Source organism: Coptis chinensis, chromosome 3 (assembly GCF_015680905.1).
Source record: "Coptis chinensis isolate HL-2020 chromosome 3, ASM1568090v1, whole genome shotgun sequence".
Taxonomy (NCBI): Eukaryota; Viridiplantae; Streptophyta; class Magnoliopsida; order Ranunculales; family Ranunculaceae; genus Coptis; species Coptis chinensis.
This window is the reverse complement of record NC_141458.1, coordinates 112,414,436-112,442,256: the sequence shown is the minus strand read 5'-3', so window position 1 is coordinate 112,442,256 and position 27,821 is coordinate 112,414,436. Positions and strand designations below refer to the sequence as shown.

Here is a 27,821-nt window from a genome sequence, read left to right as displayed (position 1 = left end):
CAAGTTACTATCCAAATTTTCTTCTGGAGTCTTTAAGTTTAGTTTATTTTGCTATTATTCCCTAAGAGACTTTCAAAAGATATTATACGCGGACTGAACTGGAGAACCAACTTCAGTCCCAAATGTACATCCACTAGAAACAGAGCAGTAACCAGCACGAGGGCAAATTTCCTTTTTGTGCATCGACTCCAACAGGCAACAGCCTCATAGTGGCATTCAGTTGATTTGAAACTGGGTCTGACGCCCAGAGCAGAAAGATACGATGAGCATAATAATAAGAGGCCTCCAATAATAAATAGTTAAATACTAGTTACTACAAAACATTCTTTCTTAGCTAATACAAAACAAGTCCCAGAACATCAAAAGTCCCAGCTCAAACATCTGGGCCTACAAACTGACAGAGACCACACAAAAATAGGTCTTTTACCACCACATGGTTCGATAGATCAAGGTGCTTGGTAAAACATAATAGCTAAATCCTTCCTGTTAACGTAACACAACATGAAAGTAACACAACATTAAGCTAAAGCTCAAACATCTGGGACTACAACTGGAAGAGACCACACAAAACACGAAGTCTTTTACCACCACATGGTTAGATAGATCAAGGTACATGGTAAAACATAATAGCTAAATCCTTCCAGTTAACGTAACACATCATGAAGCTAAAGCAAGGGGTTATTGGAGTCTTGCAGAGTTCTTCACAAGCAGACCTCAAAGGTATTGACCCCATTCTTCTCATCTTGATCAAGCATTTGGACAACCTCCGCCACTCCGGCAGCAATTTCCCGCTGAATACCGCCCTCAGGAAGGTCAAAGGTCCTCCTTTTCATTGATCCCAATCTGCCAGCAGGCTGGGGATCTACCACATCTAGCATGGCCTCCAACTCATCCACCATCGATCTCCTTGCAGCTCGAACCATTAGATCAGCTCCCTGTAATGAAGCACCAAAGATTCAAGTCAAAACAACGACCTAATTTCACTTGCAAACCTAATTTTACTTGCAAATGACGGAAATAAATTCATTTGGATATATGCAGGTCGTCAGATGGAAGCGTCCAATGTTTTAACATTGACCATACACCCCGAAAGCTTTTGAACATCAATCAATACACAAAAAGGATCGATCACAAAGAAGAATTGGTATACAAATACTACATATATGTAAACCAGATGTGTGTACTAACTAGTCTTTCTTACAAATTTGCTTGTCCATCTACTACATCCCATAACTTATAGCATCTACAATACACAGGGTCGTGCATCCTAAATATACTGACTAGGTATCATACTGCTCAAGTCAACTCATCGACGATGTTATATACACATTTACATACAGACATAACTTTATCAACCTAAAAAAAACACCTCCACCGAAGAATTTGTATTTTGGATCTACAAAACGCCTCCACTATCCATCCTTAAGTTAAAATGAACGTATAAAGAACGAAAAAAATCAGTTATCTTGATTACCCGCCTTCACATTTAATCCGTGACGTTAGTTATCTTGGAATCATTAGTCAGATCTTCACTGATGTTAAAATCAGTAACAATTAGCCAAGTTCAGGCATTTTTATTAATATATACTAACGTTATTGACTAAATTCGATTAAATGATCAAGTTACCTAATTGATCTGAAACTGGATGGGAAATAGGACTAAATAGCATAATCATTAGAAACCACACACACAGTCAATACCAGACAATTCCTAATTTAACATAATTTATAGATTAATTTCACTAAAAAAATATCTTAAAATCATAAAAGCAAATTCTAATTTAATTTCTCCACTCATGTAAAAAGATCAGTCATATCATACCTCTATAGCATCAACAGTAAGCAAAAGAACAATAATCCTCTCAGAGAACTTCTGTTTTTCCTCTGCATCTCGAGTTAAGCGACGTCGATAAGAGAAGTTTCCAAACAATGCCCTGATCTCCTTCAACTTAGCTTTCGCCACAGCAAGCTCACGTAATGCCCGAAGCACCTGAGATCGACGAATCAGATAAGCCCTAAAGCTAATCTGAATCATCATAGCCGCATCTTGAGGCGACAATTCCTTCTTCTTACCCTTCACATTACTAGCTCCAACTCTCTTAGCAAATGCCTAGAAACATAAAATGCAAATTCAAACACCACTTCATTACTAACTCAAATGTAGATTAAACACAAACCTGTTTAAGAACAACAGCACCATGATCCACAGGCTCTTCGATCTCGACAACCCGCAACGGGGTTATAGCTTTATTATTCTCTTTCTTCTTCACCACTACTGAACATTCCTTCTTTTTAACAGGAACAGTTGATGCTTTGAAAATATACTTTCGATCAATAGGTGAATCTTTGGCTTTTCCTTTAAACTCTGCTACATACTTATAATTCTTCTCTTCTTTTTTCCCACCTTTGATTTCAGTAACCCATTTAAACCTCTTATCAATCCCATCTTTTTCTGAACTTTTAATCACACTTGTCCATGAATACTTTCTATCTAATAGAGTCTCAGTCTCATTCTTCTTTTTTGCCTTCGCTTTTGTTATCTTTTCAAGGCCTAGTTCTAGTGCAGATACTCTATCAGATAAAGTCATTAACTTCATATGTGTGTCATCTCTTTTGTAATAAGTTGTTGTAAATGGAGTTTTCTGGATCTGGATGATATCAGTAATGGTGTCAAAGGGGAAGCAGTGAGGGGAGAAGTCAAATGGGATCTCAATTTCTTCACAAAATGATGGAAATGTTAATGGTTTGGGTTTGATTATGGACGTTTCTGTGATGAACATTGAGGATGGATCAAAAATCTCAAATTTTCTTAACCCACTCATGATTAGAGATTGCAAAATGTGGAAGGGTTTGGAGAATTTATTGATGGAGAAAGAGAGATAATTGTTTTTCAAAAAGAAATTAAAGTCAAAAGTAAGCTGACAAGGGTAATATTGGGAATTGGAGAGTGGAATCTGGTAGAGGATGTTTAAGATAAGTAAAATATTCTAAGTATCGCCGCATACGGAATGCTATTTAGTAGGTGATGGTGACCTTCATTTTGGCTCAAAATTACGTAATGAATGTGTTCAAGTGCCACTAGCATTATTCGCCAATCTACTTAGTTAGATCTGGCAACGCATGGTGAATACGAAACCACGTGTCAGATTTCACGATTCTGTGTGCTTCGCAGGTGCATGAGAAAGGTTGGTTGTAATTGTAAAGCACAAAAGCTGTATTATTGGCCGAAAAATTAAACAGGACAAATGGAGATGAGTCATGGGGACAGGAAAATCAGATTAGCTTGTTTTGTAGTGGATGTTAAAAGCCAATAAATTAGCAGCGAATACGAGGTGATAAGAAGTAGGTCAAATTCGAAGACAAAAATTTGTGTTTGCACGTGATACACATATCTTTGACATATATATATGATAAGAAGTAGGTTATTAGGTTAAACTAGATTTTTGGACCCGTTCAACGAACGGGGACCGTTTTTATATAATTTTTTTCATTTTATTATTATATATCAAAAATCTTATTTCCAAACTATATAAAAACTCATACATTAAATTAATTGATCAAAGTTCCAGGGCCAATTATTTGCCAGATTTTGTTCTAGACTTCAAACAATAAAGAAAATGATAAGCAATAAATAATTATGCAAGACATTTATACTATAAGAGATGAAGCTCTTTAATTGATCTATCCATATTCTCCTCATCTTGAACTTAGCCATAATTTCTGCCGTTAAATAAAATAATTTTTTTTGCTAGACATTTTGAATTTACTTAAAATTTTCTGCATAGCATGAATTAAAAAAATTCAAACAACAAAAATTTAAACAATTTCATTCATGGGAGTAAGATTACCTTTCTCCGGCAATGAATCTCTTCTTAATAATCATTTTTTTTTTCTTTTCTCGATTGAACATACTCAAAAATAAATAATCGACATGAAGCCATAATAATACAATCATGGTTGCTGAATGTTCCGAAGTATTTCATCTTAATTAACGTTTGCAAAAAATTACCCATTAACAAATAATAATTTGGAACGTGGTCGGCCTGGTATACTTTCAAAATTTAATAAACAAATTATATCATAAACGGTAAATAAACTTTAGTTTATGTATCTACTCCAAACTATATATTATTTTGTAACATCCAAGAATTGCATTTTTTGTGCATGGTCACTTGGCCTTGAACTTTAGTTGGCTATTGTTTTTAAGAGTTCTATGTACGCCGTATTTATACATCAATTATAGTTGGTAAAATCTTAGCACAATTGATGAAAGTCTACATCTAGATATGTGTTTACACTTGGTAGTGGAGCAGTTAGTTGGAGAAGTGTAAAACAATAATGTATTGCAGATTCGACTACAGAGGCAGAGTATGTTGCAGCTAGTTAAGCAGCAAAAGAGCTAGTTAATCGTTTACTTCCATAGTTTCGCCTAAATCGATCAATTTTTTTAACTTGGTGACATATCAAACCAAAAAGAAAAATTCAATAAAAATCTAAGAGAAGAAGAAAAAGAAAAAGAAGTAATATAATACAATAGCTATAGAGAAGATAAAACTACAAATAACACTCATTACCATGTGATATCAGGAGACATGAAACTAAACATAAAATTGAAAACTATAACTAAAAATATGATAGATCAGTAGGAAAACCAAAATTTATTTAATGAAGTACCTGAAAACTAAAGATGTTAATGAAAGCATCCATTGGTGGTCTTCTTCAAATCTTTCTAACAGAGAAGTTCAATAAGTGAAAAATAAAGTAGGGAAACGTGAGAAAGATATGATGCCTTTGTAGGGATTGCAATATATCTTTCTAATATTTTTGAAACTCATTGTAAGATAGCCTAACTATGGATTTCCAGAAGAGAAATACATCTTGATGACTTTTGCACTTCCTCTCAAAAAAGCAATGCACTACCGAGTAATGACAATCAAAGAATATAATTGATGCTTTGTGTTTTATATTTCCCTTTACCTCTTAACATTCCACCAACAAATTTGCTGCCACTGTGACACATTATCATTATCAGCAACCACAACCAAATCTCACAACAAAACACATAGTTTATCCAAACATGGATTGTAAAAAGCACATATATTTTCGAGATTTCCTCCAGGAACAATAACCCAATCAGGAACTTCCCAATCAAATTGTTCCAATATCTCAATAGCAGCAGTTTTCTGCCCTTCAAGCCTCAAACTATTCAAAGAATTCGCAAGATATATGGGAACCTTAGTAGTTATCTCATTTAACCAACTGCATGCACCCATCGAAATCGTGTCTAGACTCAAAACCAATGCACCATTTGAAATTGCTTGAACCAATTGGGCGGTGAAATTTTATTAGCAGGAAGAAACACAATAGTCGATAGTTTAATGCAGATGTGTCCCCAAAGCGCAAGCAAAGCGGCAACAATCTTGTTTGGATTCAATTTCCGTGATTCGGTTTACTTGACTAACCAAAACAGTCATGCCCAAGAACGTCCTTAAACTGCCAAGATGACTAATAATCCCACAATTCTTGACCCACACTTCATTCATACCTAAATTATCTTTACCAACTTTGGCGACCCAAAATCCTGTGTTACCTTTGTTTCAGCAGCATCTATATGACATTTAATTGTTTTCACAGTCCCACTTCCAAAACAAAAGGAAGTGTTTTTCGGTTTGGGAGAAGACGAACAGAGGGAATCACGTATGATTTATGACTGAAATAGGAAGATAAGAAGTTTGCTTGAAATAGAGAGAGGGCAGGGGAGAGAGGAAATCAGACCTTCTCTTTTGCGTTGGATTTGTTGGTTTAGGTTTTTTTGTTATTTTGTTTTGTTTTTTTTTCTGTTTATAAAAATTAGAATTTGGGGAGGTTATAATAATATAAGAATAAATTAGGGAGATTTAAACAAATCTGAGGAGGTATCACTAATTATTATCCAAGCCGATTTTGTAGGAGGCAATCATATTGCTCCGGGTACAAAATAGAGTGATATGGTGAGGAGAGAGAATGTGCGCGAGCTTTTATATATATATATATGTGAATCTATTTAAAAAGAAGAGACATCTAATAACAAATACACATTTCTCAGGATTGTACATAGCATTGACTTGCACACATCTTTTGTCTTAGAATCTTTGATAAATAGCTTAAATCTCCCTGTCTCTGAAGGTTTGAAGAAAAGAGACATGCTCTCATCTATCCTAACATCATCTTCTCTTCATTACTTTACCAACCCCCTCAAAGGTATGTTTTTTGCCAGCTCCTTTTATATGTTTTTTCTTATCCTTCTGACTTCTTGTTACTATGATTTTTTTTCTTAAGTTTAATTTAAGTGATTAGCATGGTGCCTTTTCTTTCGGGTTGCTTCTTTTTTAAAATTTGAAGTGATCCATTGTTTGATATGGCGTGATCATTGATCAAGGCGTGCTAAGATTTGATGGTTTTATTTTCTAATTGTATTTTATTGCTTGTTATGTTTTCTGTCTATATCCATCTCATTTTTAACCATTACCAAACACCAGAACAAAATGCTTCCCAGGACTTTGTTTATATCCTCACCAATTTGTGCAAACTAAACGTAGACAATAGTAAAACAAATTAGTATAGACCAAGAGTTTTATTGGTTGTTGGCGTCTTCAAGATTTCTTACTAAGTTGTGTTTGGTACACATTTGATCAATTCTATTCAGTATTAAGCTTTTAGGGCATTAAGGATGTTGTTGTGTTTTGGTATAGTTCCAACGCTAAATTCGCGGCATGGAGTCTAAAGTCGATCCCTTCTTTCTTTTTTATACATGTAAATTGAACGGATAATGAAGTATCCAAATGCAACGTTGATATAGCAAGAAGTGAGGCATATGATCTTCAAATGTGTCGATTTCAGATCCGGCCTAGTGTTAAATATGGAGTGTTGATCCAAGCAAGAGGTATGTACTAAGTTTCCTTTATTTATGCCACCAACTGATGGCTTACTAAACTGGTAGATTTGAAAATCTATAGTAGGTGCAAATTGACTCTTTGAACTATAACACTCTTTCTTCATTCTAAGTTTCCCATTATTCCAAATATTTTTGGGTTAATTATGTATGAACTACTATTATTGAAATGTATATATACATGTTCGTTAATCCCAAATGGAACTACGCTTATGCATTTTATAAATTATAGGCAAAAGAATTAAACATAAAGTCTGACCTGCCCAAGCTTTTTACCAAAATGTTTACGCCAAGGTTAAATCGATCATTAACTCATGCAATTTTATTTTGAATACCCGAGCAACAATTTCAGGGGCATCTTCAGGTTTTAGTCCCTTAGAAACCTTGTCCAATGCCATTTGAATTTCAGGCCATTTGGGGTTGCAAGTAAATGTGGTGAAAATATCAGGAGTTCCAGCCCATCTGGAAATGGCTATGGCATCCTGATAATTTTGAACCATATATCTTGGACCGCCTATAAAAAACAATTGTAAAATTAATCATTTGTCATTATATATTCATTTTCAAAGGTTCCAAGTGAGTATTTGGGATTTGATTGAACTTACCTGTAAAAGACGATGGTAAAACTAATCGCCTACCAACAGATGCAGGTTTAGGGTCCCCATAAATAACAGCATCAACCAAACCTTGGTATAGTTCAGCACGAATCGTATGTTGGTTATTTCTAACCCACGAAAGCCTCATTTCCTTAGCAGCAGTGTATGCATCAACCCAAAATTGTTGCTTCAATCGACCACCTCTAAATATTGTTAGTCCTTCATTTGCTCTCATCTGCATTCTAAAAGCATAATACTCTCTTATGGTAACATGTTGTCTCTTACCAAATTTACTACCCTATACCCATTAGCTCTATCAGGAAATAAGATAGGGTATTGCATTGACATAAAACTTGGAAAAGTCTCATCGATCCTCTTCAAGCCGTATCCTTTCTTGTCGACAACAACGTGACGGTTTCCTTGAGATTCATCTTCATTACCAACAATGAGACCAGCTACCTCATTAGAAGTTGGCATATTGTATACTCTTCCGTCGATGTCTTGTACTAATGAGTCTTATACTAACATCAGCGATTTCAGATTCTATAAATCTATCTCTCGGCCATTATGTAACTCTCGGCTATTATGTTGTTTTCATTTAACATTTCAATGAGTCCCGCTATAATGTTTGGATCTAACGGTTTTTTTTTTTTCAATCTTTTACTAAAAGAGTTCAATTTGTTTTGCACTTCATTGGCTGTAACATATCACATATAATGGCCAAATTTAGGAATCGACCTGGCGAAAGAACAAAACAAAATTAGCAATTAAATGACATGTAATCACAAAATTATTAAGAAAAATCAAATGTCAAATTATTTTCTGCATTGTTCATTAAAGAAAATTATACATACCTAAACAATCTAATATTTTGCACTTCATTTGCTGTATATATGTATAACTGGCCAAATTTAAAAGCTAACTTGGAATTGGTAGCAAGATTCCAATTTTGTGATGATTCTGCTCACTTATCTTATAAACATATGGCCCCTTTCCGTTGTTTATTTTTTTATCAATCACTCCTCCAGTTGATGTGAAAGCAAACATCGAGTTATACGCCCGTATATTTTCTCTATAATTTGCTGACCTTGTACCACTTTCATGATCTAGTAGTTGGTTTAGGAATGGAGGTGCATTAGCCAAAACAGGAAGTTGAACTTTTCCATGTAGGCAACATATTCCAAACTGTGGTTTTTTGGTTTGTCTTGTTCGCCCAACCCTTTCTTCATACCATAATATTGCTCCACAAAAAGAACACACACAGTTTGGTTCTCCAAAATTCCATGCTTCTTGAAAATTTCCTGTGTAAAAAAATAACAAAATAACACAGTTAAAATTTTTACATTCTAAATATCAAAATAACATATTTTTAAATTCTCACTTGTATGTTCACTTTCTCCAAGCATCATGTCTTCATATGAATTGCTTTCTTCATCAACATCTGATTCACATCCACTGATTTGTGAATAGTAATCATCATCTCTGAGCGAATCAAAACAGTTTCTTTTTCTTTTGAGGTCTGTTTTTTTTTTTTTTTGGGAATTTCTTTTATTAAATCCTTCTTTAACTGATTTTGCAAATCACCAACACCTAGAGGTCTATTCCTCTTTTTTGCTAAAGAAGACATCCGATTAGATCGATTAAATTTACATTCTTCTTTACTTAGTACTGGAGTACTAAGAATTGGTTTTTTTGCCAAACAATTTTCAGGGTCAGATACGTTTGTTCTTGATCTTCTTGCAGCTCTAGGTTTAGTTGTACCATGTGCTGCTCTAGCACTATTTGTAGTACGCTTTGTTGTCCCTCTTGCAACCATATTAGAACTGTAAGTTGCATAAGACATAAAATTAGTTTGTTTGTTTATTGTCTATCTCGATGCACAATCAACCTTGGTATAGTTTAGCACGAATCCAAGCAAAAAAAAAAAAGAATCAAACATAACATAAACAGTAATAAGAGTACCTGATTTGGTGAACAATGTACAGATATTGGTTGAGTATAAAGACGGTAAGGAGGTGTTTTGGTTGAGTTTGGTAATAGGTTTTTGGTTGAATGTATAAGTGAATAGTAGATTATGGAGAATTAACCAAATCTAGGGAGGTATTTATAATTATTTAGCATTCCTTTTTTTTTAGGAGTTGCTTCAATTACTACGTGATTTGTATAGATATAGGAGATAAGGCATGATTTGTATATATCTTAGATAAGATTTTTTAATTTTCCAATTATCTTAAATTAAGCAAATCGGCCTTAGTTTACTTGCTGGGTCTGCTGAAAATCTCCATCACCACAGCAGTTGTGAGCGAACCATAGGGTTGTGTTGAAACCACGTGATTGCCACTCATTGCATATTGTTCTATCTCCCAATCATTGCATCTTCTTCTCAGAGATAAATTCCATGCCTCTTGTTTTCCGAGACTTGAAATTGAGTTTTTTTCTCGTGTTTATCTATAAGTTCCACTAATCCACTCTTGTAAATATAGTGGTCATCTCTCAATCAATTATTTGTTATTAGCATTTAGCTCAACTGTCCTTTTATGTTTTCACAATACTTAATCAAAACAATATTTATCCAGGAAAAAACGTAGGCAAGGAGCCAAGGATTGAAGCCAAAGTAATTCACCTAATATAAACAAATTCATGAAAGCTATAAAAAACAGAACAAAGTAAACTGAAAGCAATGGTTCCACATTCACATTGGACTACTTTAAAGCATGAGAATTCCTATGGAATAGCTGTACAAAACTATTTAAAGAGAAATAGCTACTGTGTCTCCTTCGGTAAGTACTGTCATCTTGTCCTCTAACTTCGGCTAATAGTATCTTCTCTTCTGCCTCTTTGGATAGTGGTTGCATACATATTTTACCATCCCTTTGACTGGAACCATCAAGTAGCCAACCAGGGTCATCTTCAGTGTACTTAAAACCCCAAACCACCTGTTCACGGACGGGAATCTGCTGCCCATCCAAGATTCTCAGTCAATGCAGAGCTGCACATGAGAACCAAGCAAACTTCCTATGCTACAAAACTGAGACAATCAATCGATGGCGGATGTAACATTTTTTTGAACTTCTTCTTATTCTTTCACTAAAACCCATTAGGTCATTACTGCTAGTCTATTATTTGACTCTTCACTGCTGAAACTGATGCTGGGGCTGCCTGCTTCTGCGCAAATGCCACACCCTTCTCAATGCTTGACTTAAGCTCTGGCTTGAGAGCTTCCAGAGCCTTTGCCTCATATTTAGTCAACCCTTGGACATCTGAAGATATCACTGCTTCCACCCCATTTTTACCGAGCTTAATCCTAGATGCAAAGAATGGCAGCTCTGTATGCTCTGACTGGACGAATGAGCACTCATAGACATCCGTATCTCCATCCAGAGCACGGAGAGATGATTCGACAAATCTAGCAGCTGCATATGCCATAGAAAGTGTCGCAGAACCCTCACCTGCCTTTGCTTCTACAACTTCTGTCCCAGCGTTTTGGATCCTCACTGTTAGCTCTTCAATTTCTTGACCTGTAAAGTTTGCAGCTGGTCTTGTCTTCGACAACAAAGGTTGAATAGTAATTCCAGCATGTCCTCCCACAACTGGGACATCTACATCAATGAGCCGCAGGTTCTTTTTCTGTGCAACAAAAGTGTTTGCCCTAACAACATCTAGAGTTGTAACACCAAATAGCTTCTTTGGATTGTAGACACCCTTTTGCTTGAGTATTTCCGCAGCAATTGGTACTGTGGAGTTGACTGGGTTGCTGATGATGTGGATAAAAGCATCCGGACAGTTGTCCGCAACAGCCTCAACCAGGGTCTTCACAATGTTGGCATTGATGTTGAAAAGGTCATCACGGGTCATACCTGGTTTTCTTGGAACACCTGCGGGTATGACAACCACGTCTACACCTTTCAAACAGTTGCTCAATTCAGACGGGCCTGTAAATTCCAGGACTTCAGAGGGAGTGTTGCAGTGGCTAAGATCAGTGGCAACTCCCTTTACGTTCGCAACATCATAAAGATGCACTTCAAACAATATGATTGGCTCCTAAAAATTGGATAGAATAATAATTAGTACCACCTCCTAGATTTGTTTAAATCTCCTAATCTATTTTTAATTTTCTATAGACTACAAATAGATTTAAAGAGATTTAAAGAATTGACAACCTATCAATTAAGTGTAACATGCATGCATATCATGCAAAGACTATTATTTATTAGGGCTCCTTATAATTTGACTATAGTAAGGGAATGCATGTATTTCAAGTAAATGCATACTATCAAACACAATGATTAGTATCAATTCCATACTATTAATTGTATAGTAACATGAATTTCCTTGCATATAAGTGTGCTTACAGGTGATATATATTAGAGGTGCAAGGACGTACTTAACCCTTCATAAATAATTGGGATACTGCTTGGATTAATTTTCTAATATCAAGTTTGGTCACGCTAATAAAATTTTATACAACGTCCAATATACAAAATTCAGGGAAAATTATAGGAGCTAAGTTTGGTCACGCTTAATAAAATTTTATACAACGCCCAATATACAAAATTCAGGGAAAATTATAGGAGCTAAATAGGAGAATCGAAGTGATAAAAAAAAAAAAAAAAATTAAAAAATTGAAAAAGGAAAATTAGCTTTCTTAGTTGTATTTGCCTGCTGAATGTGTTGCTCATGTACTGCCAAGAACACAGTTGACCCTTGGATATGTTTCCTACTCATCAAGATACTTTCCATACTTTATGACCATACCTACATCACTATAGCCATTAGCAACATTCAATAGACAGTAGTTTTCCACATTAATACACAATAAAAGGAAGACCTCAACCCTATAATCTTTAGAAATATGAGTGGCTTATTAACACTAAAAAATTACATGAAATACAGTAGAATAAGCTCTAAAATTTACCCCTCTCCAAAAAATCAGCTCTATAGTTTCTCTCACTCTCCGTGTTTATTCTATCTATAATGCTTTGGCATGCTCTTTTCCGTATAGTCATTAGAATTAATCCACGCTTTCAAAGTTAAGTACCATGCTCCATTGCCATGACAAATAACACCACATATATTCATAACTGAAACTCTTTAGATGAGTACATACTTCTAACAGAATAGTTATATATTGAAGCATACCTTATTTCATAACCACCTGTAATTTGCTAGGTGAAATTTTCTCTTTCCTGTCACCATCTTTGTTGATCATCCGGGTAACTATAACTTGGCTGGGCTTGCTACATTAATTAGGAGAAATGTAAAATAAGTATCTGAAATTATAGTAAAAGTCAAAAACTATATTTATTTGGGTCTTTTTATCTACAACCCCATTGATATACCAAAAAAAAACACCCAACAGGTTAGCCCAACTGGTAAGGGAGGGCGTGGACGTTAGTGTGTAAACCAATCAACAATTAAAGCATTGCTATAGGAGTAAGCTTACCTGACTGTGTAAAACCAATCAGCAATTAAAGCATTGCTATAGGAGTAAGCTTACCTGATCGTTGAACTGACGTAGTATGCACTTCTCACAAATATAAAAGAAAATAGGGTAAATATGCCACACTTTTTGAGGTGAAATTTCCTGTCAACTTCATTTGTCTTATTTAAAATAGAAAATTAAATATAAAAAAAGCTCCTCATAGACATACCTTCAACCCATGATCCAAAACATTCCAATTAGCACTCCTTGTAGCATGCATCAATATTTTCAAACAGCGTATTCCATTGTCATGAGAATCACTTTACTTATTGTTGATGTGTTGTTGTACTATTAAAGGCTTAACAAAAATGCTGAAATAGAGAATCCTTGTGATGATGTGCATCTCTTCAACCCACAACCAAGTATGTTGCTTTCATTACAAAAATGTCAGGCAGACTGCACAGAGCACGCATACACAATACATCAATTTTTTATTTATTTATTTATTTATTTTTATATCTTACAAACCTAATGGGGGAGAGTATGTCAATGCAACCACATCCAGTGAGCACGGATTTTGTTTTACTAATATGCTATTTGTTTAAATCAATGCATGTTTTTTTACCACAATCTTAATCATCTATTTCTTTGTACCAACTAAACTTAACATCATTGGTTCTATTACTGAACCACATAATAGGAAACCATCACATTAATCTACATTAGCTTACTTAAAACCACCAAAATTTGACACTATTCGAGGTTAAGAACATGGTAATGTAAACAATCATCACATTAAGGTAACTTAAGATGCATATATGCATATGCATTATCCCATATCCAAGCCTAACCTTTCCCCCATCGACGACTACATCATTAGCACTGAAGTTGTCAAACACCGTAAGAAAAAAATAATACAAAATGCATCATATATGTATCTTCATCACCATCAAAAGTTAACATTTTCACCACTCGACAATTAAGGCTTCAAAAGGTTTAGGTTGATTAAAACATTCACCACTCAACAAAATGTAGTGTAATTAATTCATTATGTTGAACAAACTTCATACTTCTCTACTAAAATCTAGTCGTCTCATGGTACTTAACTTCATATTGGTGCTGTAACTTCTATGTAGGCAAACCAATTACTTCCTCTTTTTTCAGTCATGCATCATATATCCTAATGAATTAATAGAGTGTACCAAACCTAGTAGTTCATTTATCCTAAAACCAACAATATGTTCACCTTCGTGTTGTAACTTCCATGTATGCAAGCTTAACACTTCCTCTTTCTTCAGATATGGAATCATTTATCCTAAAGAATGAATAGAATGTACGTAATGTATTAGTACCTAACTAACTAACTGCACACTCAGAGTTTAATAATTGTGCCTATGGCAGTCCATTGCTTAAATATTTAATCAAAACATATATGAATATTCAATCTACCAGCTCAAAAGTGATTATGTCAAGGAATATAAGTACCTCCTAGCTCCTGAAGCTGCCAGTTTGTATGCTAATATCTATCTAGTTCTAGGAATATTTGGCAACCTAACCAAAAGATTTAATGTTGGCATATAGATTTAATGTTGCACTCTATTCCATGTGTACTCTAAATCCAATAAGATTTTTCAATGCATGTGCGTTCCTCAAGCTGGTGAACATGATTCAATGTTAGAGTTGCACAAACATGATTCTATGGAGTATGTACCCAATTTTTCGAGAATCAACTAATTATATACATTTATAATAATAGAAATGAAAACACCGTGCAGGTGTGACAACAATCTGTTTGAGGTCCATGACTATGCCATCAAATCTATACAATGGTTGCCAAATAAAATTTCATAGTAATTGACATCATAAAAACCGCAAGGGTATACTAATGTGGTGAGGCATCAAGCATACCATTGTGTCCAAATTATTTATAATAAAAAAATATATAATATTTCTTTTTTTGTTTCATTCAAGAAGTTGGACTTTGACCCCCCCAAAATTTTTTTTTTTTTTGACTCATCTTATATTATGGAATATATTCTGGAATTTTAATGTGTCTCACAACACCGAAGGGATTCGGGGGGGGTTCGTTTTCTTTTTTGATCTGGGAAATACTGAATCGGTTCAAGAGATGAGAGAATTAAGGATAGCTACTTTGCAAGTAGGAAGCTCTTAACACTTTGAACTATTCAAATTGTTTCTTCATCAAAATCACATCCTAAAAAAAAAGATGAAATCAATGAAGCATCTTGAATTAAATGCAAATGGGAAAACATTGAAAATAATTGGTCTAGGGCAAAAGCTTGCAAATGAAAATATGAAGAACAATTTAATTGTCGTGTGCAGTGTGTGTGATTTTTTTTTCAAAGCACTACTGCAGCTACCCGGTTCGAGCTAGCATGCAAATAGAACCGTACCCATACAAATGTCAATGAAGATACTTACATGACCTTGTGAACAATTAAAAGTGTAGCTCAACGTGGCATAACTTAGACTAATGTGATCTTTAAATTTAATGAGTCACTAAGAAGGTGGATTATAAATTAAGAGTCAATTAAGAGAGCTGTCGATATTTAAATGAAGCACAAAAAAAAAGGGTGGACCTACGATTTAGTATGAATAATAGCCTAATATCTTAGCTACATCATTGGGTTGACCGTGTTTTTTTGTGTGTATTTGGGGGGGAGACCCTAATTGCCCATCTAGGGGGGAATCCTAATTGGCTCATTAGGGGGGCGGGGTAATACTCGTTAACCCTTGACTACCCATATTTCTATCATCTTGTACTTCTGAGTACTGTGTGATTAATTAAAGGAAAACTGAAGTTATCTATGATTTTTCAGTTATCCGTAAAAGCCTTTCTCCTTGTCAACACGACTGAAGTGTTCATTTCCAATCTAGCTAATAGAGTTTCAAAATTAAATCTTATGAGGGATTTAGGAAAAATTCTTCATTATTAGTAAATGATATGGTTGTTCGAATCCGAAAACAAAGAAGTAAAAATTGCACCACGCCAAAGGACAGAGAGGGGTGTGAGTCAATAACAACAATACTATACTTTGTTTCTAGATTTCCATGTATGAAACCATTGAGGAAGAAAATTAAACATATATCAAGGAAGACGAAATTGACGAAATTACATGATTAAAGGATAAATAAAGAGGGAAGGGCCGGGTACCTCGGATGCTGGGTGTTTTTTACCACTTTCTGGCCATACTTATTTTGTTTATCAGCTTTCTGGCCATACTTCCTCCACTTACATCCATCATCCAAGACATCGACATCACTTAGAGTCTTGAAACAAAACCTTGGCTCTTCCTCCTTGTCTTCACTTTCTTCATCTTCATTGCACCAACCCCAAGTTGATTATCTCCTTCATATCTCTTTTTTCCTATGCTACCATCCATTTCTCCCCATGGCCTGAAATTACAATAATTACTTTCTCATTAGTGTTTAGAATAAGCTGTTTTTTTTTTTTTTTTTACAAACTGTTAACCCAAAATGAACACATTAGAAAAAAAAAATAAAAAAAAAATATTAGTTATAATAAGAGAATGGGAAGAGAGGGAATATTTTTTTTTTTTTTTTTTTGCTCATCTGGGTCGCCATGATGATTGGAGGATGAGATTTAGTGGTGGTGAGGTTTGTTAGCAGCCGGTTGCGCATTTGGTTTATTTAATCAGTTCTCTGTGTAAAGAGGATGATACTGTGAAGTTAGCTTTGGAATTGCTGAATGATTTCTCAGGAGATGCGCGCAAGTATGCAATTAAACACTTCTCTTGTGTTATTCGTGGTCTTTGTAGAATTAAAGACATTGAAGAAGCAAAGAAGGTGTTGTCTAAGATGATCGACGAAGGCCCACCACCAGGCAGTGCAGTATTCAATTCGATCATTAATGGGCTTTCGAAGGCTGGAGGTTGGATGAGGCGATGGGGTTGTTGAAGGTGATGGAGAGCAGAGGTCTCAGACCAGATGTGTACTTATAGTGTACTCATGAGTGGTTATGTGAAAGGAGGTCAAATGGATGAAGCGCGTAGCCTTTTATCTGGAGCAAAGAAGAAGCATGCAAAGCTTTGCCCTGTTACGTTCCATATACTTACTTGGCTGTCGAGTTATTGAATGAGATGAAAGACTATGGTGTTTATCGATATGCTGATGAGTATAATAAGATGATTCAATCTCCGTGTATTTTGGTTTCTTACTCGTGGGGTTTTTTTTTTTTTTTTTTTTCTTTACTCGTGGTTTAAGACTTTAGGTTTAAGTTGGAGACCCCCCAAATATAAAATTTGAGGAGGTCAGAATAATACGAAATTAAATGAAGGAGATTTAAACAAATCTGGGGAGGTGTCACTAATTATTAGTACCTCCGATTTTTTAGGAGCCAATTATATTGTTTGAGGTGTAAAATGGAGCAATATGGTGAGGAGAGAGAATGTGCGCGAGCTTTTATATATATATATAGAAGCGTGTTTGTTTGAAGCAACTCATGCTTGTATACGAGGTTCGCAACTCTGACATATATATATATATATATTCAAGTCTAACTGTTTGAGTATGACATAAAGTTACAAACAAAAAACACTTCTAACATCAGTTGCACCAGTGGTCTAGTGGTAGAATAGTACCCTGCCACGGTACAGACCCGGGTTCGATTCTCGGCTGGTGCACTCTGTGACTGTTTTTCCGATTTAATAGCAACAGCAATATCCCTTCCTGCAGTTGATTCTTCAATGTCACTTTTTGACTTTTGTGATGTACTCATATAAACTATTGATTAATATTTGGATTAAAAATGTCATTCTTTCTACCAAGACAGCTAGATCAATGCAAGCTCAGTCTCAACCATTAAAACAACAAACTGCGGGTATTTCTTACACAATTCTGATCATATTATTGTAGACCTCGTTTTATACATAGAGTTCAGAACAAGAAAGGTACTGGATCTACATTTTATTGATCCGCATCAAATAAATTAGAATAAACAAAAAATGCCAACGGACTAGAGAGACATGTGAACATGAGGGAACAACTCGATTGTAAAAAGTTTAATTACACAGGATTCTTTAAATGTATATATGAAACCCCTTTAGCTGCGATCCTTTAAATCAATTTGCTATAGGATTCTGTTTGTACCTGTCCACGCTACTTATACTAGCTGCAGGTATATATTGGAGGAAATCTTGATGTGCTTGCCAGATCAAATTTTGATCTTCAAAATCATCACGGTATGTTTCTGGTCGAATGGCCCTGTTCATCCTGTTTGCTGCGTACATCTGCTTTCTCCACTCTTGTGAAGGTGATGACCGACACTCAGCAGCTAGCCAATCGTTGTACTCAAACTGAAACATATGAGCAACATTTTTGAATGATGACATATCCTGGTCTAGCAGAAATTTTATCAACGGCTCCAATTACTAGTACAATTCCTTTCTGATTTTCAATTCAATCGTTTATCATAAACTGAATTCTATTTTGGTGTTCAAAGAAGAAAAATGTGTCCTGAATGCCATACACTCCTCAAAACTTTCGAGGAATGGCAGTGCATTCATGATTTTAGGATAAATATTTACTGTTACGTAAACCAAGCGACTCATACATCCAATCAATTTTGGACATACTTCAGATTAGTTTCTATTATTGGTTGTCAATAAGTTTTCAAGTGGTAAAGTTGACAAATGAGAACAAATAGTGGCAGACTAATTTTACAAACATGCATAGTACTAAGAAGACTTTTTGGGTTGAAACAATTTACCTGACAATTGCCCAAGTTATGAGTGTATCTTTTGGGAACTCCCGCTGCTTCAAGTGTTAAGTAAAATGCTTCCACATCTGACATCATCTCTTCTTGTGACGGAAGAGAAATTCGTCCAGATAAAATACCAGCCACCCACTTGCTCTGTAGTTCAACCAATGGAAAAGGAATAACCTGGCAACACATACAAAATCATATTATCAAGACCAAGTATAAACAGATATACTAATAAAATGAGATGAGCACCATGGATAGAGATAAACCTTCCAAGGTAACCCTATGAAAGAAAGCCATGGGGCCAATTGTGGAGGAAAGACGTGCTGGTATAGTGGAGCAACACGATTATCATCGACAATCACAATATTACCAGTCTCTAGGAAAGGGAAATCATACTTGTATCTGAAAAGTAGTTAGTAACAAAGTATCAAACATTTAGTGTAAGAGACTACAGATGTGCTTGTTTGAACAAAAATTTTGGAAACATCTTCAGGCAACATTTGAATGCAAACAGAAGATGAGTCAAACAATTGGTAGGTGTTCCCACCATAACAACTCTTACCAAAGTGGATGAAAATGCAATGAAAACTTTCTGCCTTGTCAAAATTGCACAGTTTTAACAGTATATGCATCCCTTTAGGTAGGATATTAGTGGTGGACAATACCAGCCAACTCCTCAACTCATTCCCTGTGCCATTGAAAATTCTTCTTGGAAAGTTTCCAAATTTTGCAAAAGAACTGGTGGAAGTGAAATCGACGTGTTTCTATATTGAAGTGCTCAAGGCAATCGAAGCACGTCATAGATCTGTATGTAGGTGCAGAGTAAGTTACCAGGTGCAAATAATGTATACTGACACTTAACAGATAAAGTAAATCAAGGAGATAGACATTGTGTAAAGTATACAAACACAGCATCATATTGTAACTACCTTATGAAAAAATAAGCTCTCAAAGCAATTAAATGTTTGTCAATCCCATGAAGTGAAAACTAAGGAATCCAAAGTAGGTTGAAGGGACTCAGGGAGGAACTTCTTGAATAGTAGTTATATTAAAACAAAGGACATCGAATGTAGGTGACTGAAAAGTGAAAACCCAAGCAGTCATCTTATTTTTCATTAAGTACTTCCTGTTATTTATATAATACTACATCAATTCTCTTTGGCACATCTCCTTTGAGAATTATGAACAGAATTAAAGACTAATATGGAGAACATAAAGATTAAAGTTCTGAAATATTACGACATCTAAGTAAACACCAGATTGTGATTAAAACTCTAAAAATTACGACATCTAAGCAAATACCAGATTAGATGTTGTAAAAGAAAGTTTCAATCATATTTATTTCGTTTTCTCTTTCATGAAAAAGAATATCAATCGTGAGATTGCAACTATGCAAGTTTTCTTTGAGCAGTCCTACTCAATTTTGACTTGGACAACTCTCTTACACGACTTAGAGACTCCAAAGTTTTATGAGCTGGTGTCAGTCTGTCACTTCAACTCAAAGACAAATAACTTGAAACATACCCTGTGCAGTGTAAAATCACATCAACAAGGAGCAAACTTCCATCTTCGAACAGCACGGTACCATCTTTATGGGCACTCTTTATCTGCATTTTATTAAAATTAGCATATCATAACAATCAGAGAATCGCAGAAATTTTTCTTCAGAAGTTTATGGTGAGTACCGTATGCTATGACTTGGCATAATAGAGTTACCTTACCATAGAATGCGTCCACAAGTTATTGTAGCCAACTAGCTTGGTTGGGGTACCATTGGTAGTAGATCTAGCTGCAACATGAACTTCTTTAGCAACTGTTGCGATTTCTCTGGAGATATCATAAGCACTAGCAGAACTCCCAATCAAAACCACAACCTGTTTTAGAAATAGACCTCTAATCAACATTAATGAGTTGGAACTATGTTTACTAATACCCAGTCAAACCAAGCACATATTCGAGGTTATTAAAGAAAAACAGGGCCGAATTTAACTCCACCAAATCAATGTAAGCAGGTATGCAGACCAGAAAATGATTTAGAAAAAGAGAAAGCAGTTAAAAAATTCAATGGATTGTCTTATATTGTGCAAAACAAAATGTATCCAAGCCATGCAATATGAATCTACAATTTAAACTACAAGATACAGAATCAGGAAGAACAAAAATACGATAATAGCCCGAAGCATACTTTCTTACAAAAGGGATCAGGAACACGATAGTTGTGGCTATGGATTTGTCTCCCAGGCCATACACCGATACCTGGAAAGAGGATGTACAAACCATACAAGGATCAAAAGAATATTGGTTCCAAACAACGAATCATGTCATTCCATTTAGAAAGCTTTATCAGATCAAACAGGCTTAATTTGTACAAAGAAACATCTCTTATGGACAATCAAACATGGTCCTTAGTCCCTACACCACCGATGTTAAGACTACCAAGTCCGAATGGGTGATTTAGAAGGCATGCAAACGGTTCAATTAAAAAAGGTAAGGAGTGTAACCACACAAGTACATAGCACGTTTACCGGGTCGAGGTTGTTCTAAATCACATTCATGAAATTTTTACTCCTACAGTAAAACCTTGTCCAATTTGTACTGTATTGACATTTGCTCATGGTCGTAATTGGCAAATACGTCATACACTAACTCAAATGCTTACATGGCTTTCTAGACTTAGATGTTTACACCATAACCTCCTTCACTTAAGGATCTTTCTCATCCAAAATTTATTTGTAAATTCTTGCTTGCTATGTATATGCTCAAACAAGCACATCTTAATACGATCAACAATGATTGATGATTGTATTGGGTTAATTTGAGGAAACCCAAACCTCCGGTATGGTTTATCGAGGAACCAATGACCTCCTAATTCACACTAATGTGCAAACTACAGTACTCTTTGATGTGATCTAATCGGCAGAAGCTTCGATTAATTGATCAAACATCATTCGAATAGATAGAACCCTAAATTACAATTAGGGGAAACATGAATAAATCATAAAAGCCTCACTTTTTCATTACAATAGGCTCATTGCTATAGAATCGTAAATCGTATCTTAAACCGTAGAGGTTAAGAGTCAGATTAAATCTTAAACCGTATCGTAAATCATAAGATTTTTTATCGAAGTATTTTCGACTTAAAAAAATATATGTATGATTAGAAACCAATACAAGTTACAAGTAAGAGGTTTATGTGAATTTTTCAATGATTTCCAAATTTTCTTAAGTAAATAACATAGAATGACTTTCAAATCCAATTTAAATTCAACTACATTTTCAGTGAATCGCAAATCGTATCAACTCGTAAATCATAAGATTTATAATTAATTAATATATATATATAGAAATTAATTAATTAATTTATTTACTTATAGTAACTTTGAAGGCCTACATATTGTCGTGGACAACTTGTTGTAATAAGATTGGCTCATGTTTAATAAAACCCATTCACAACATGTATGTTAAATACAGGGCCCATTTGGAAAAAGCCCAGTAAACTATGTTTCATGAATGGCCCTAAAGTAGTCAATAATATCATGAAAATAAAACCCATTCACAACATGTTGTTTAAATACAGGGCCCATTTCGAAAAAGCCCAGTAAACTATGTTTCTTGACTAGCCCTAAAGTAGTCAATAGACACGTGTCACAAGTTAAAACTTGGTCTTCTTCTTTAACCAAAAACCCTAGATCTGGTTTTTCACAGTTGTGGCGGCTCAACACAGCCTCCAAACACTGGAATTCAAGACAACCTGGGAACACCTGCAATGAAAGTAAATAGACTTGAAAGTAGATCTGGATTTCTAGTTATCTCTCTCTCTATTACAAACAACAAACAGTAAGATTCTGATTTCGAAAAAAAAAAAACAAAAACAAAACGTAAGTGGGTGTTTGGTTCTCATTTTTCAAAAAGTATTTTTTCTTAAAAACACTTTTATGAAAAAGTATTTATTCTAAAAGCAGTTTTTCAATAAACATGTTTGGTTGTGACTTTTCTTAAAATTTATTTTATCAAATCGATTTCACACTATGTTTTACCGATATATTTTTAAGTATATCGCCAAGATAAATCACTAAAGTCCAAAAACATCCAGGGAGTTCATTTGCGCCAAAAAAAGTGTTTCCTTCAAAGAAAAATAGTTTTTTAACTTAAAAACAAGTTTTACCTAATTATCATAAAAACAAGTTTTGGAACCAAAAGTGTTTTTGGATGAAAAACTATTTTTTTTAAATAGAAACCAAACACATTTATTTTTTCAAAAATGTTTTTTATTTAATAAACACTTTTAAAGAATAAATAAATAGGATCCAAACACCCCCTAAGATTCTAGTTCTAAACTGTGATTTACGGTTTCTACACAAAACGCTTCCGATTCTGTACGATTTTGTGAATATCCGGTTTTTCTAACGAGTTATCTCGATTTCCTTACGGTTCGAGTTGAATCACAAGTTAAGCCACGGTTTTTTACAGTTCCTACAACATTGAATAGACTAATGACACGTGGACCAACATAATTAAAATAAATAAGACTTAGGGCTTGAACTCGGACAAGTCTACCACATCATTTTCCCTGACTTTGAAATCTCGTCCTCAAGATTATAGATCAACAACTCCATCGGAAACATACACAATGAATGAGCGGTCCCAGAGACATCTCCCCAACTTTCAAGTTAATTGGGTATCCTGCCTCGATATTCCCTTGTAGCAACTTCCATAGTACAAAACAAGCAACCAAAAGATGTGGACTGAAACCAACAAGACACAAAAGTTGCAAGTATAACATATGACCCTGTGGTGCAACACAAAGAAGATAAGCATCCCAAATCGAATACAATAAGTACGTGTTTCGTGTGACACAGACATCTAATACTGCATTTCCAACAATTTCTTCACCTTTAGTGTAACTTGGGAAAGTCTACTCACTGAGTTCAAAAAAATTAGAAGGGTTACTCAAATCAATTGCTTTAGTTTGATCCACCACACACGTATCAACACTAGGTGGGCAATCAAGAGGAACAAAAACATTATCTTTCTCGAGATACTCATCATAAATAGGAGACGCTAAACTAGCCACCATAGTATCATCAACAAGATATTCATAAAAAATGGGTGAAGAATTAAAATCAACAAAAAAATCATCCTCCTCTGGATAATCATCATAATCAGGAAAAGTAGTAGCATCAACAAGATATTCATAAAAAATGGGTGAAGAATTAAAATCAACAAAAAAATCATCCTCCTTTGGATAATCATCATAATCAGGAAAAGTAGTAGCATCAACGAAGTCATCCGTCTCACAAAATTTGCAAAAACATCAGAAAAAGTTATCTCAACGTGGCCACTATCAATCATCAATGGAAGTAACTTTTAGCCAGCTTGGAAGTAACACAAGATTTCTTCAATCAAAATGGAGTTTTGAGACATAAGCTCCCTACTTTTCTACAAACCTTCAATAATTTTGTGAAATTCGGATGGTCTTTTCGAGGTGGAATGTTTTTGGACGAACAATAACCGTGAATAGTATCAACGAACACTTGTGAACAGTAGACTGTGAACAGTTCCACAAAAATAGTCGTGGGCCGATTAACGGATAATAGTACCGTGATAACTAGTGAAGTAAAAGCGATATTTTTTTTTTTTAACCCTAAAAAACCAAATTTTTTCGAGAAAACAACAAACCAATTGATCTGCCGTTATAAATGCTTGAAATTTGCAATACCCTGCGATTCACAAAACGTTTCTCGAACCAGTAGATTGGCAAAGTAATATCCTGCAATTCAAGAAACCCAAACTCTTCTTCCTCTTTCTTTTCTAACCCAAGAAAGAATGGTAGTGATACCATTTTGATATGACCTAATCGGACATTGATGTGACCTAATCGGCGGAAGATTCGATTTTGATCCAACATCATTAGAATATATAATTGATCCAACATCATTAGAACATATGGAACACTAAATTACAATTAGGGAAAACAAGAATAAACCCTAGAAGCCTCACCCCTTAACACTTTTTCATTAATCCAAAATCAACCAACCTTCTAATCTATTACAAGCCATTATTTATAATTTAGGGCTTGCTTAACAACAAACCAAACCAATAGACTAATGACTCACGGACTGACATAATTAAAATAAGTAAAATAATAATAACAATAAAATAAAACTTAGAGCACCTCTAGGTGGACGTATCCGTAGTCGCATTCTTCAAATTTGAAGAAATGCGTCGGAATTTCAACTCTAGGTGGTCGCATTCGTGGTCGCATCACCGCAAACGTTATAAATTTGGCAATTTGGATGCGGATCGCGGGCGACATTAGTAATGTCGCTAGCGCCATTGCAAATGTAAGCCCCAAGTTTTTTTGACTTTGACTAGCACCAGCGCCCGATGGCAAGCGGGCGCCACTACTAATGTCGCAAAAGTTTTTTTTTAATTTTTTCAATATGGTGCGACATTAATCTTGCGCCAGCGTGAGTTTTTTTTTTGAATTTGGGGCGACGGTGGTAATGTCGCGACATTACCACTGGCGCGCGCCAGTACTAATGTCGCGTAGGTGGGTCCCCAATGAATTTTGCGACCACGAATTTGCGACCACCTAAAGTTGGTCGAAATTTGCTATCAGATTCTATGGTAGCATTCTTCAAATTTGAAGAGTATGCTACCACCACCTAGAGATGCTCTTAGGCTTGAACTTGGACACGTCGACCACATCATTTACACCACTATTCTTCTCATTTCTAAGTTAGTCCATGGTTACAACTATTTATAAGACTTACATACTAATTTATGACTGCCACTAAACTACCCAATAACACTATAATAAATTAATGACCATAACCAGCAAGTATTACCCACGTCCACTAAACGTCTAAACATTACCCCACTATAACCAATTACTCTAAAAGCAACATGTGCATACACGCACAAAACAGTTTACTCGTTAAGCAATTATTGGATTTTCAAGGTAGTCATGTTCACTCCTCCAGAAAACTCTATGAATGTAAATAGTTCTTATTTTCTTAACCAACCCAACATATATTGAATCTATTCAAACGAGCAATTAGAAGAAGAACAGGACTTGATACCTGGAATTTCCGCAACACGTGGCTTTGTATAATGCCCATTACAAACAACCACCGCATTAAAAACATCATCACCAGCCACATTTCTATCTTTCTTTCGTGATCTCACTACCCATTTCCCTTCTCCCATCAGCCCAACGTGAACAACTTCCGTCTCCAACCGAATCAACTCACTTATTCCAAACTCGCTCATAAAATCTTCCAAGTACAATAAAACCTCCTCGTGATCTGAAAACCTTCTAGAATCTCTACGCTTATCATCTTTTTTAGCAACAAATGGGTAATCTCGAAAACCCATTACTTCTCTAGGAAGATTAGTGCGAAGAGATTCGTAAAGGCTAGCGTGAACAATGGTTCGTGATGGGTAGAGGCCCAATGGGTCGGATTCTGTGTTCGGGTCATATACCCATGTTCCACCAATTCTGTTGTTCCGTTCGAAAACTACGACTTGATGACCTTCTCGGCGGAGTTCGCGTGTAGCTACTAAGCCGGCTGCACCTGCTCCAATAACAGCTACTTTTTGGGATTTTTTTGTTGGGATTATTTGGGGCTGCATGGTTGGTTGGGACAAAGTTGTTGGAGGAGGAATTTTGGGAGAAGGAAGTATTATTATTGGAGACATAACCAAGAGAGAATTTGAGGTTGTTGTTTCAACTTTCAAGGGTGAGAGCGAAAAAGGCGCTGATTGTCACAAAATGGGCCCAAAAGGCTGGGTTTATGGGCCTCAATATTGCAATTTCTCTCGCAATGCCTCTTAATTTTGTTTTTTTTTCGTTTGCTGAAGATCGGTAGTATTATAAAGTGCCTGAAAATTTCAATTGTACCTTTTCTTTTTGGAAGATCTGTTGAAAAAAACCAAATTAATCGATTCTTCAAATTTGCTCAGTTTCAAATGCACGGAAAAGAATGGAGAGGATATGATTTATTTTTATTTTTATTTTTTTCGGTAATATATGAATTTGGTTATTCACAAGTAATGGGCCCCAGCCCCCTCATTTCGTTCAGTTACATGTAAACCCCCTGTGTACGGACGTATCTATAAAACTTTCCTATTATTCACGTCCAACCAATTAACCTCTCTGCTTTCTATAATGGACGCAAATCTCGCTCTAATTTTTATCTTCACACTTATCTATTTCCTTTTTTGCCCTTCTCAATAAATAACCACCGTATATTTTTTCTTTGTTGAGTTTGCTCTAACGAAAAAGCCAACGAAAACACTGATTTTAACTTCGTTTCTTTCCCATTGAAGAGAGCCACTAGTATTTGATTCTTATGTGAAAATACTTTTTACCACATACATCTTCATGATGATATTTATAAGCCAATGAGGGACTTTAAACTAGGGCGTTATTATCACTCGATGATTGATGAGAGATCAGTAGATTGAGTGGAATTTGTTTGATGAAATGTTTGTAGGAAATAAGTTGGATTTACGTGATTTGAAGAGGTTAGTCAAGTAGGAGATCTTGTATGGGAGAGAATGATCACTTTAATCTACTAAAAAATAATGGGTAAGGAGAAACCAAAGCAAATGCAGAGACAAAATTGGAGAGTTGAAATTGTCTGATGCCTTGACAAAATATATGTAAATATATATTTATATAGTAACTTGACATATGTAAATACAAATTCATATATGTAAATGCAAGTTCATATATGCAAATACAAATTTACATAGTTTATTTAATTTATATGCAAATACAAATTTGACTTATGCAAATTTGAATTTATATATGAAAATTTAAGTTTATAGAGTAGTTTGATATAAGCAAATTGGAATTTACATATGAAACTTTAAGTTTACATAGTAGATTTGTGAAACAAAACAAGCCTGATGAAAAAATGTATGGAAATTTTATATTTTCATAGTTGTTTAACCTATGCAAATTTGTATTATATGAAAATTTAGATTTTCGTAGTAGATTACTAAAATAAAACAATTCTAATATCAGATGTATGCTATGAAAATCTTAATTACACAGAAGATTAACCTATGAAAATTTTAACCCGCATAAGATGTAGAAGTTTTTTTTTGTTCAAG

The 27,821-nt window shown here is 35.0% G+C and overlaps 3 protein-coding genes and 1 non-coding gene across 9 annotated transcripts; 1 reads left to right on the top strand and 3 right to left on the bottom strand.

The window, feature by feature from the left end:
- Nucleotides 1-265: 265 nt before the first annotated feature.
- On the bottom strand, nucleotides 266-3,057 carry LOC147513053 (BAG family molecular chaperone regulator 7-like). Its single transcript, XM_086596082.1, has 3 exons — nucleotides 2,178-3,057; nucleotides 1,823-2,110; nucleotides 266-935 (listed from the first exon to the last, which is right to left on the bottom strand). Exons 1-3 carry the CDS (start codon nucleotides 2,820-2,822, stop codon nucleotides 702-704), a joined length of 1,167 nt encoding a protein of 388 aa, XP_086452208.1. The 5' UTR covers nucleotides 2,823-3,057; the 3' UTR covers nucleotides 266-701.
- A 7,037-nt stretch (nucleotides 3,058-10,094) lies between these two features.
- Nucleotides 10,095-24,912, bottom strand: LOC147513051 (malate dehydrogenase, chloroplastic-like). 3 transcript variants are annotated; one of them, XM_086596079.1, is made up of 6 exons: nucleotides 24,871-24,912; nucleotides 14,196-14,264; nucleotides 13,179-13,405; nucleotides 12,667-12,764; nucleotides 12,187-12,282; nucleotides 10,095-11,568 (listed from the first exon to the last, which is right to left on the bottom strand). In XM_086596079.1, exons 5-6 carry the CDS (start codon nucleotides 12,265-12,267, stop codon nucleotides 10,639-10,641), a joined length of 1,011 nt encoding a protein of 336 aa, XP_086452205.1. In that variant the 5' UTR covers nucleotides 12,268-12,282; nucleotides 12,667-12,764; nucleotides 13,179-13,405; nucleotides 14,196-14,264; nucleotides 24,871-24,912; the 3' UTR covers nucleotides 10,095-10,638. The 3 variants fall into 3 exon arrangements, with proteins under 3 accessions (XP_086452205.1, XP_086452207.1, XP_086452206.1); XM_086596081.1 differs by lacking the exon at nucleotides 14,196-14,264 and having other exon boundaries at nucleotides 12,187-12,290; XM_086596080.1 differs by lacking the exon at nucleotides 14,196-14,264.
- On the top strand, nucleotides 17,543-17,613 carry TRNAG-GCC (transfer RNA glycine (anticodon GCC)). Its single transcript has one exon. It is a non-coding gene; the product is annotated as a tRNA-Gly (tRNA).
- LOC147513050 (flavin-containing monooxygenase FMO GS-OX-like 5) lies at nucleotides 17,814-26,509 on the bottom strand. Of its 4 annotated transcripts, none has more exons than XM_086596075.1 (7): nucleotides 25,781-26,509; nucleotides 20,881-20,951; nucleotides 20,417-20,569; nucleotides 20,220-20,302; nucleotides 18,962-19,097; nucleotides 18,699-18,872; nucleotides 17,814-18,285 (listed from the first exon to the last, which is right to left on the bottom strand). In XM_086596075.1, the coding sequence occupies exons 1-7, from the start codon at nucleotides 26,397-26,399 to the stop codon at nucleotides 18,052-18,054; spliced, it is 1,470 nt and encodes a 489-aa protein (XP_086452201.1). In that variant the 5' UTR covers nucleotides 26,400-26,509; the 3' UTR covers nucleotides 17,814-18,051. The 4 variants fall into 4 exon arrangements, with proteins under 4 accessions (XP_086452201.1, XP_086452204.1, XP_086452202.1 ...); XM_086596078.1 differs by having other exon boundaries at nucleotides 20,889-20,951; nucleotides 25,781-26,007; XM_086596076.1 differs by lacking the exon at nucleotides 25,781-26,509 and adding an exon at nucleotides 24,375-24,729.
- Between the last annotated feature and the right edge of the window lie 1,312 nt (nucleotides 26,510-27,821).

Coding starts and splice junctions, on each gene's coding strand:
- LOC147513050 (XM_086596075.1), bottom strand. CDS start 26,399: ATGTCTCCAATAATAATACTTCCTTCTCCCAAAATTCCTCCTCCAACA. Junction 20,952..25,780: donor ACGTGTTGCGGAAATTCCAG/GTATCAAGTCCT, acceptor TCCTCTTTCCAG/GTATCGGTGTATGGCCTGGG. Junction 20,570..20,880: donor CTGATCCCTTTTGTAAGAAA/GTATGCTTCGGG, acceptor TTTCTAAAACAG/GTTGTGGTTTTGATTGGGAG.
- LOC147513051 (XM_086596079.1), bottom strand. CDS start 12,267: ATGGAAAGTATCTTGATGAGTAGGAAACATATCCAAGGGTCAACTGTG. Junction 11,569..12,186: donor ATGAGCAACACATTCAGCAG/GCAAATACAACT, acceptor TCCAATTTTTAG/GAGCCAATCATATTGTTTGA.
- LOC147513053 (XM_086596082.1), bottom strand. CDS start 2,822: ATGAGTGGGTTAAGAAAATTTGAGATTTTTGATCCATCCTCAATGTTC. Junction 2,111..2,177: donor GTGCTGTTGTTCTTAAACAG/GTTTGTGTTTAA, acceptor TTATGTTTCTAG/GCATTTGCTAAGAGAGTTGG. Junction 936..1,822: donor TTACTGTTGATGCTATAGAG/GTATGATATGAC, acceptor GCTTCATTACAG/GGAGCTGATCTAATGGTTCG.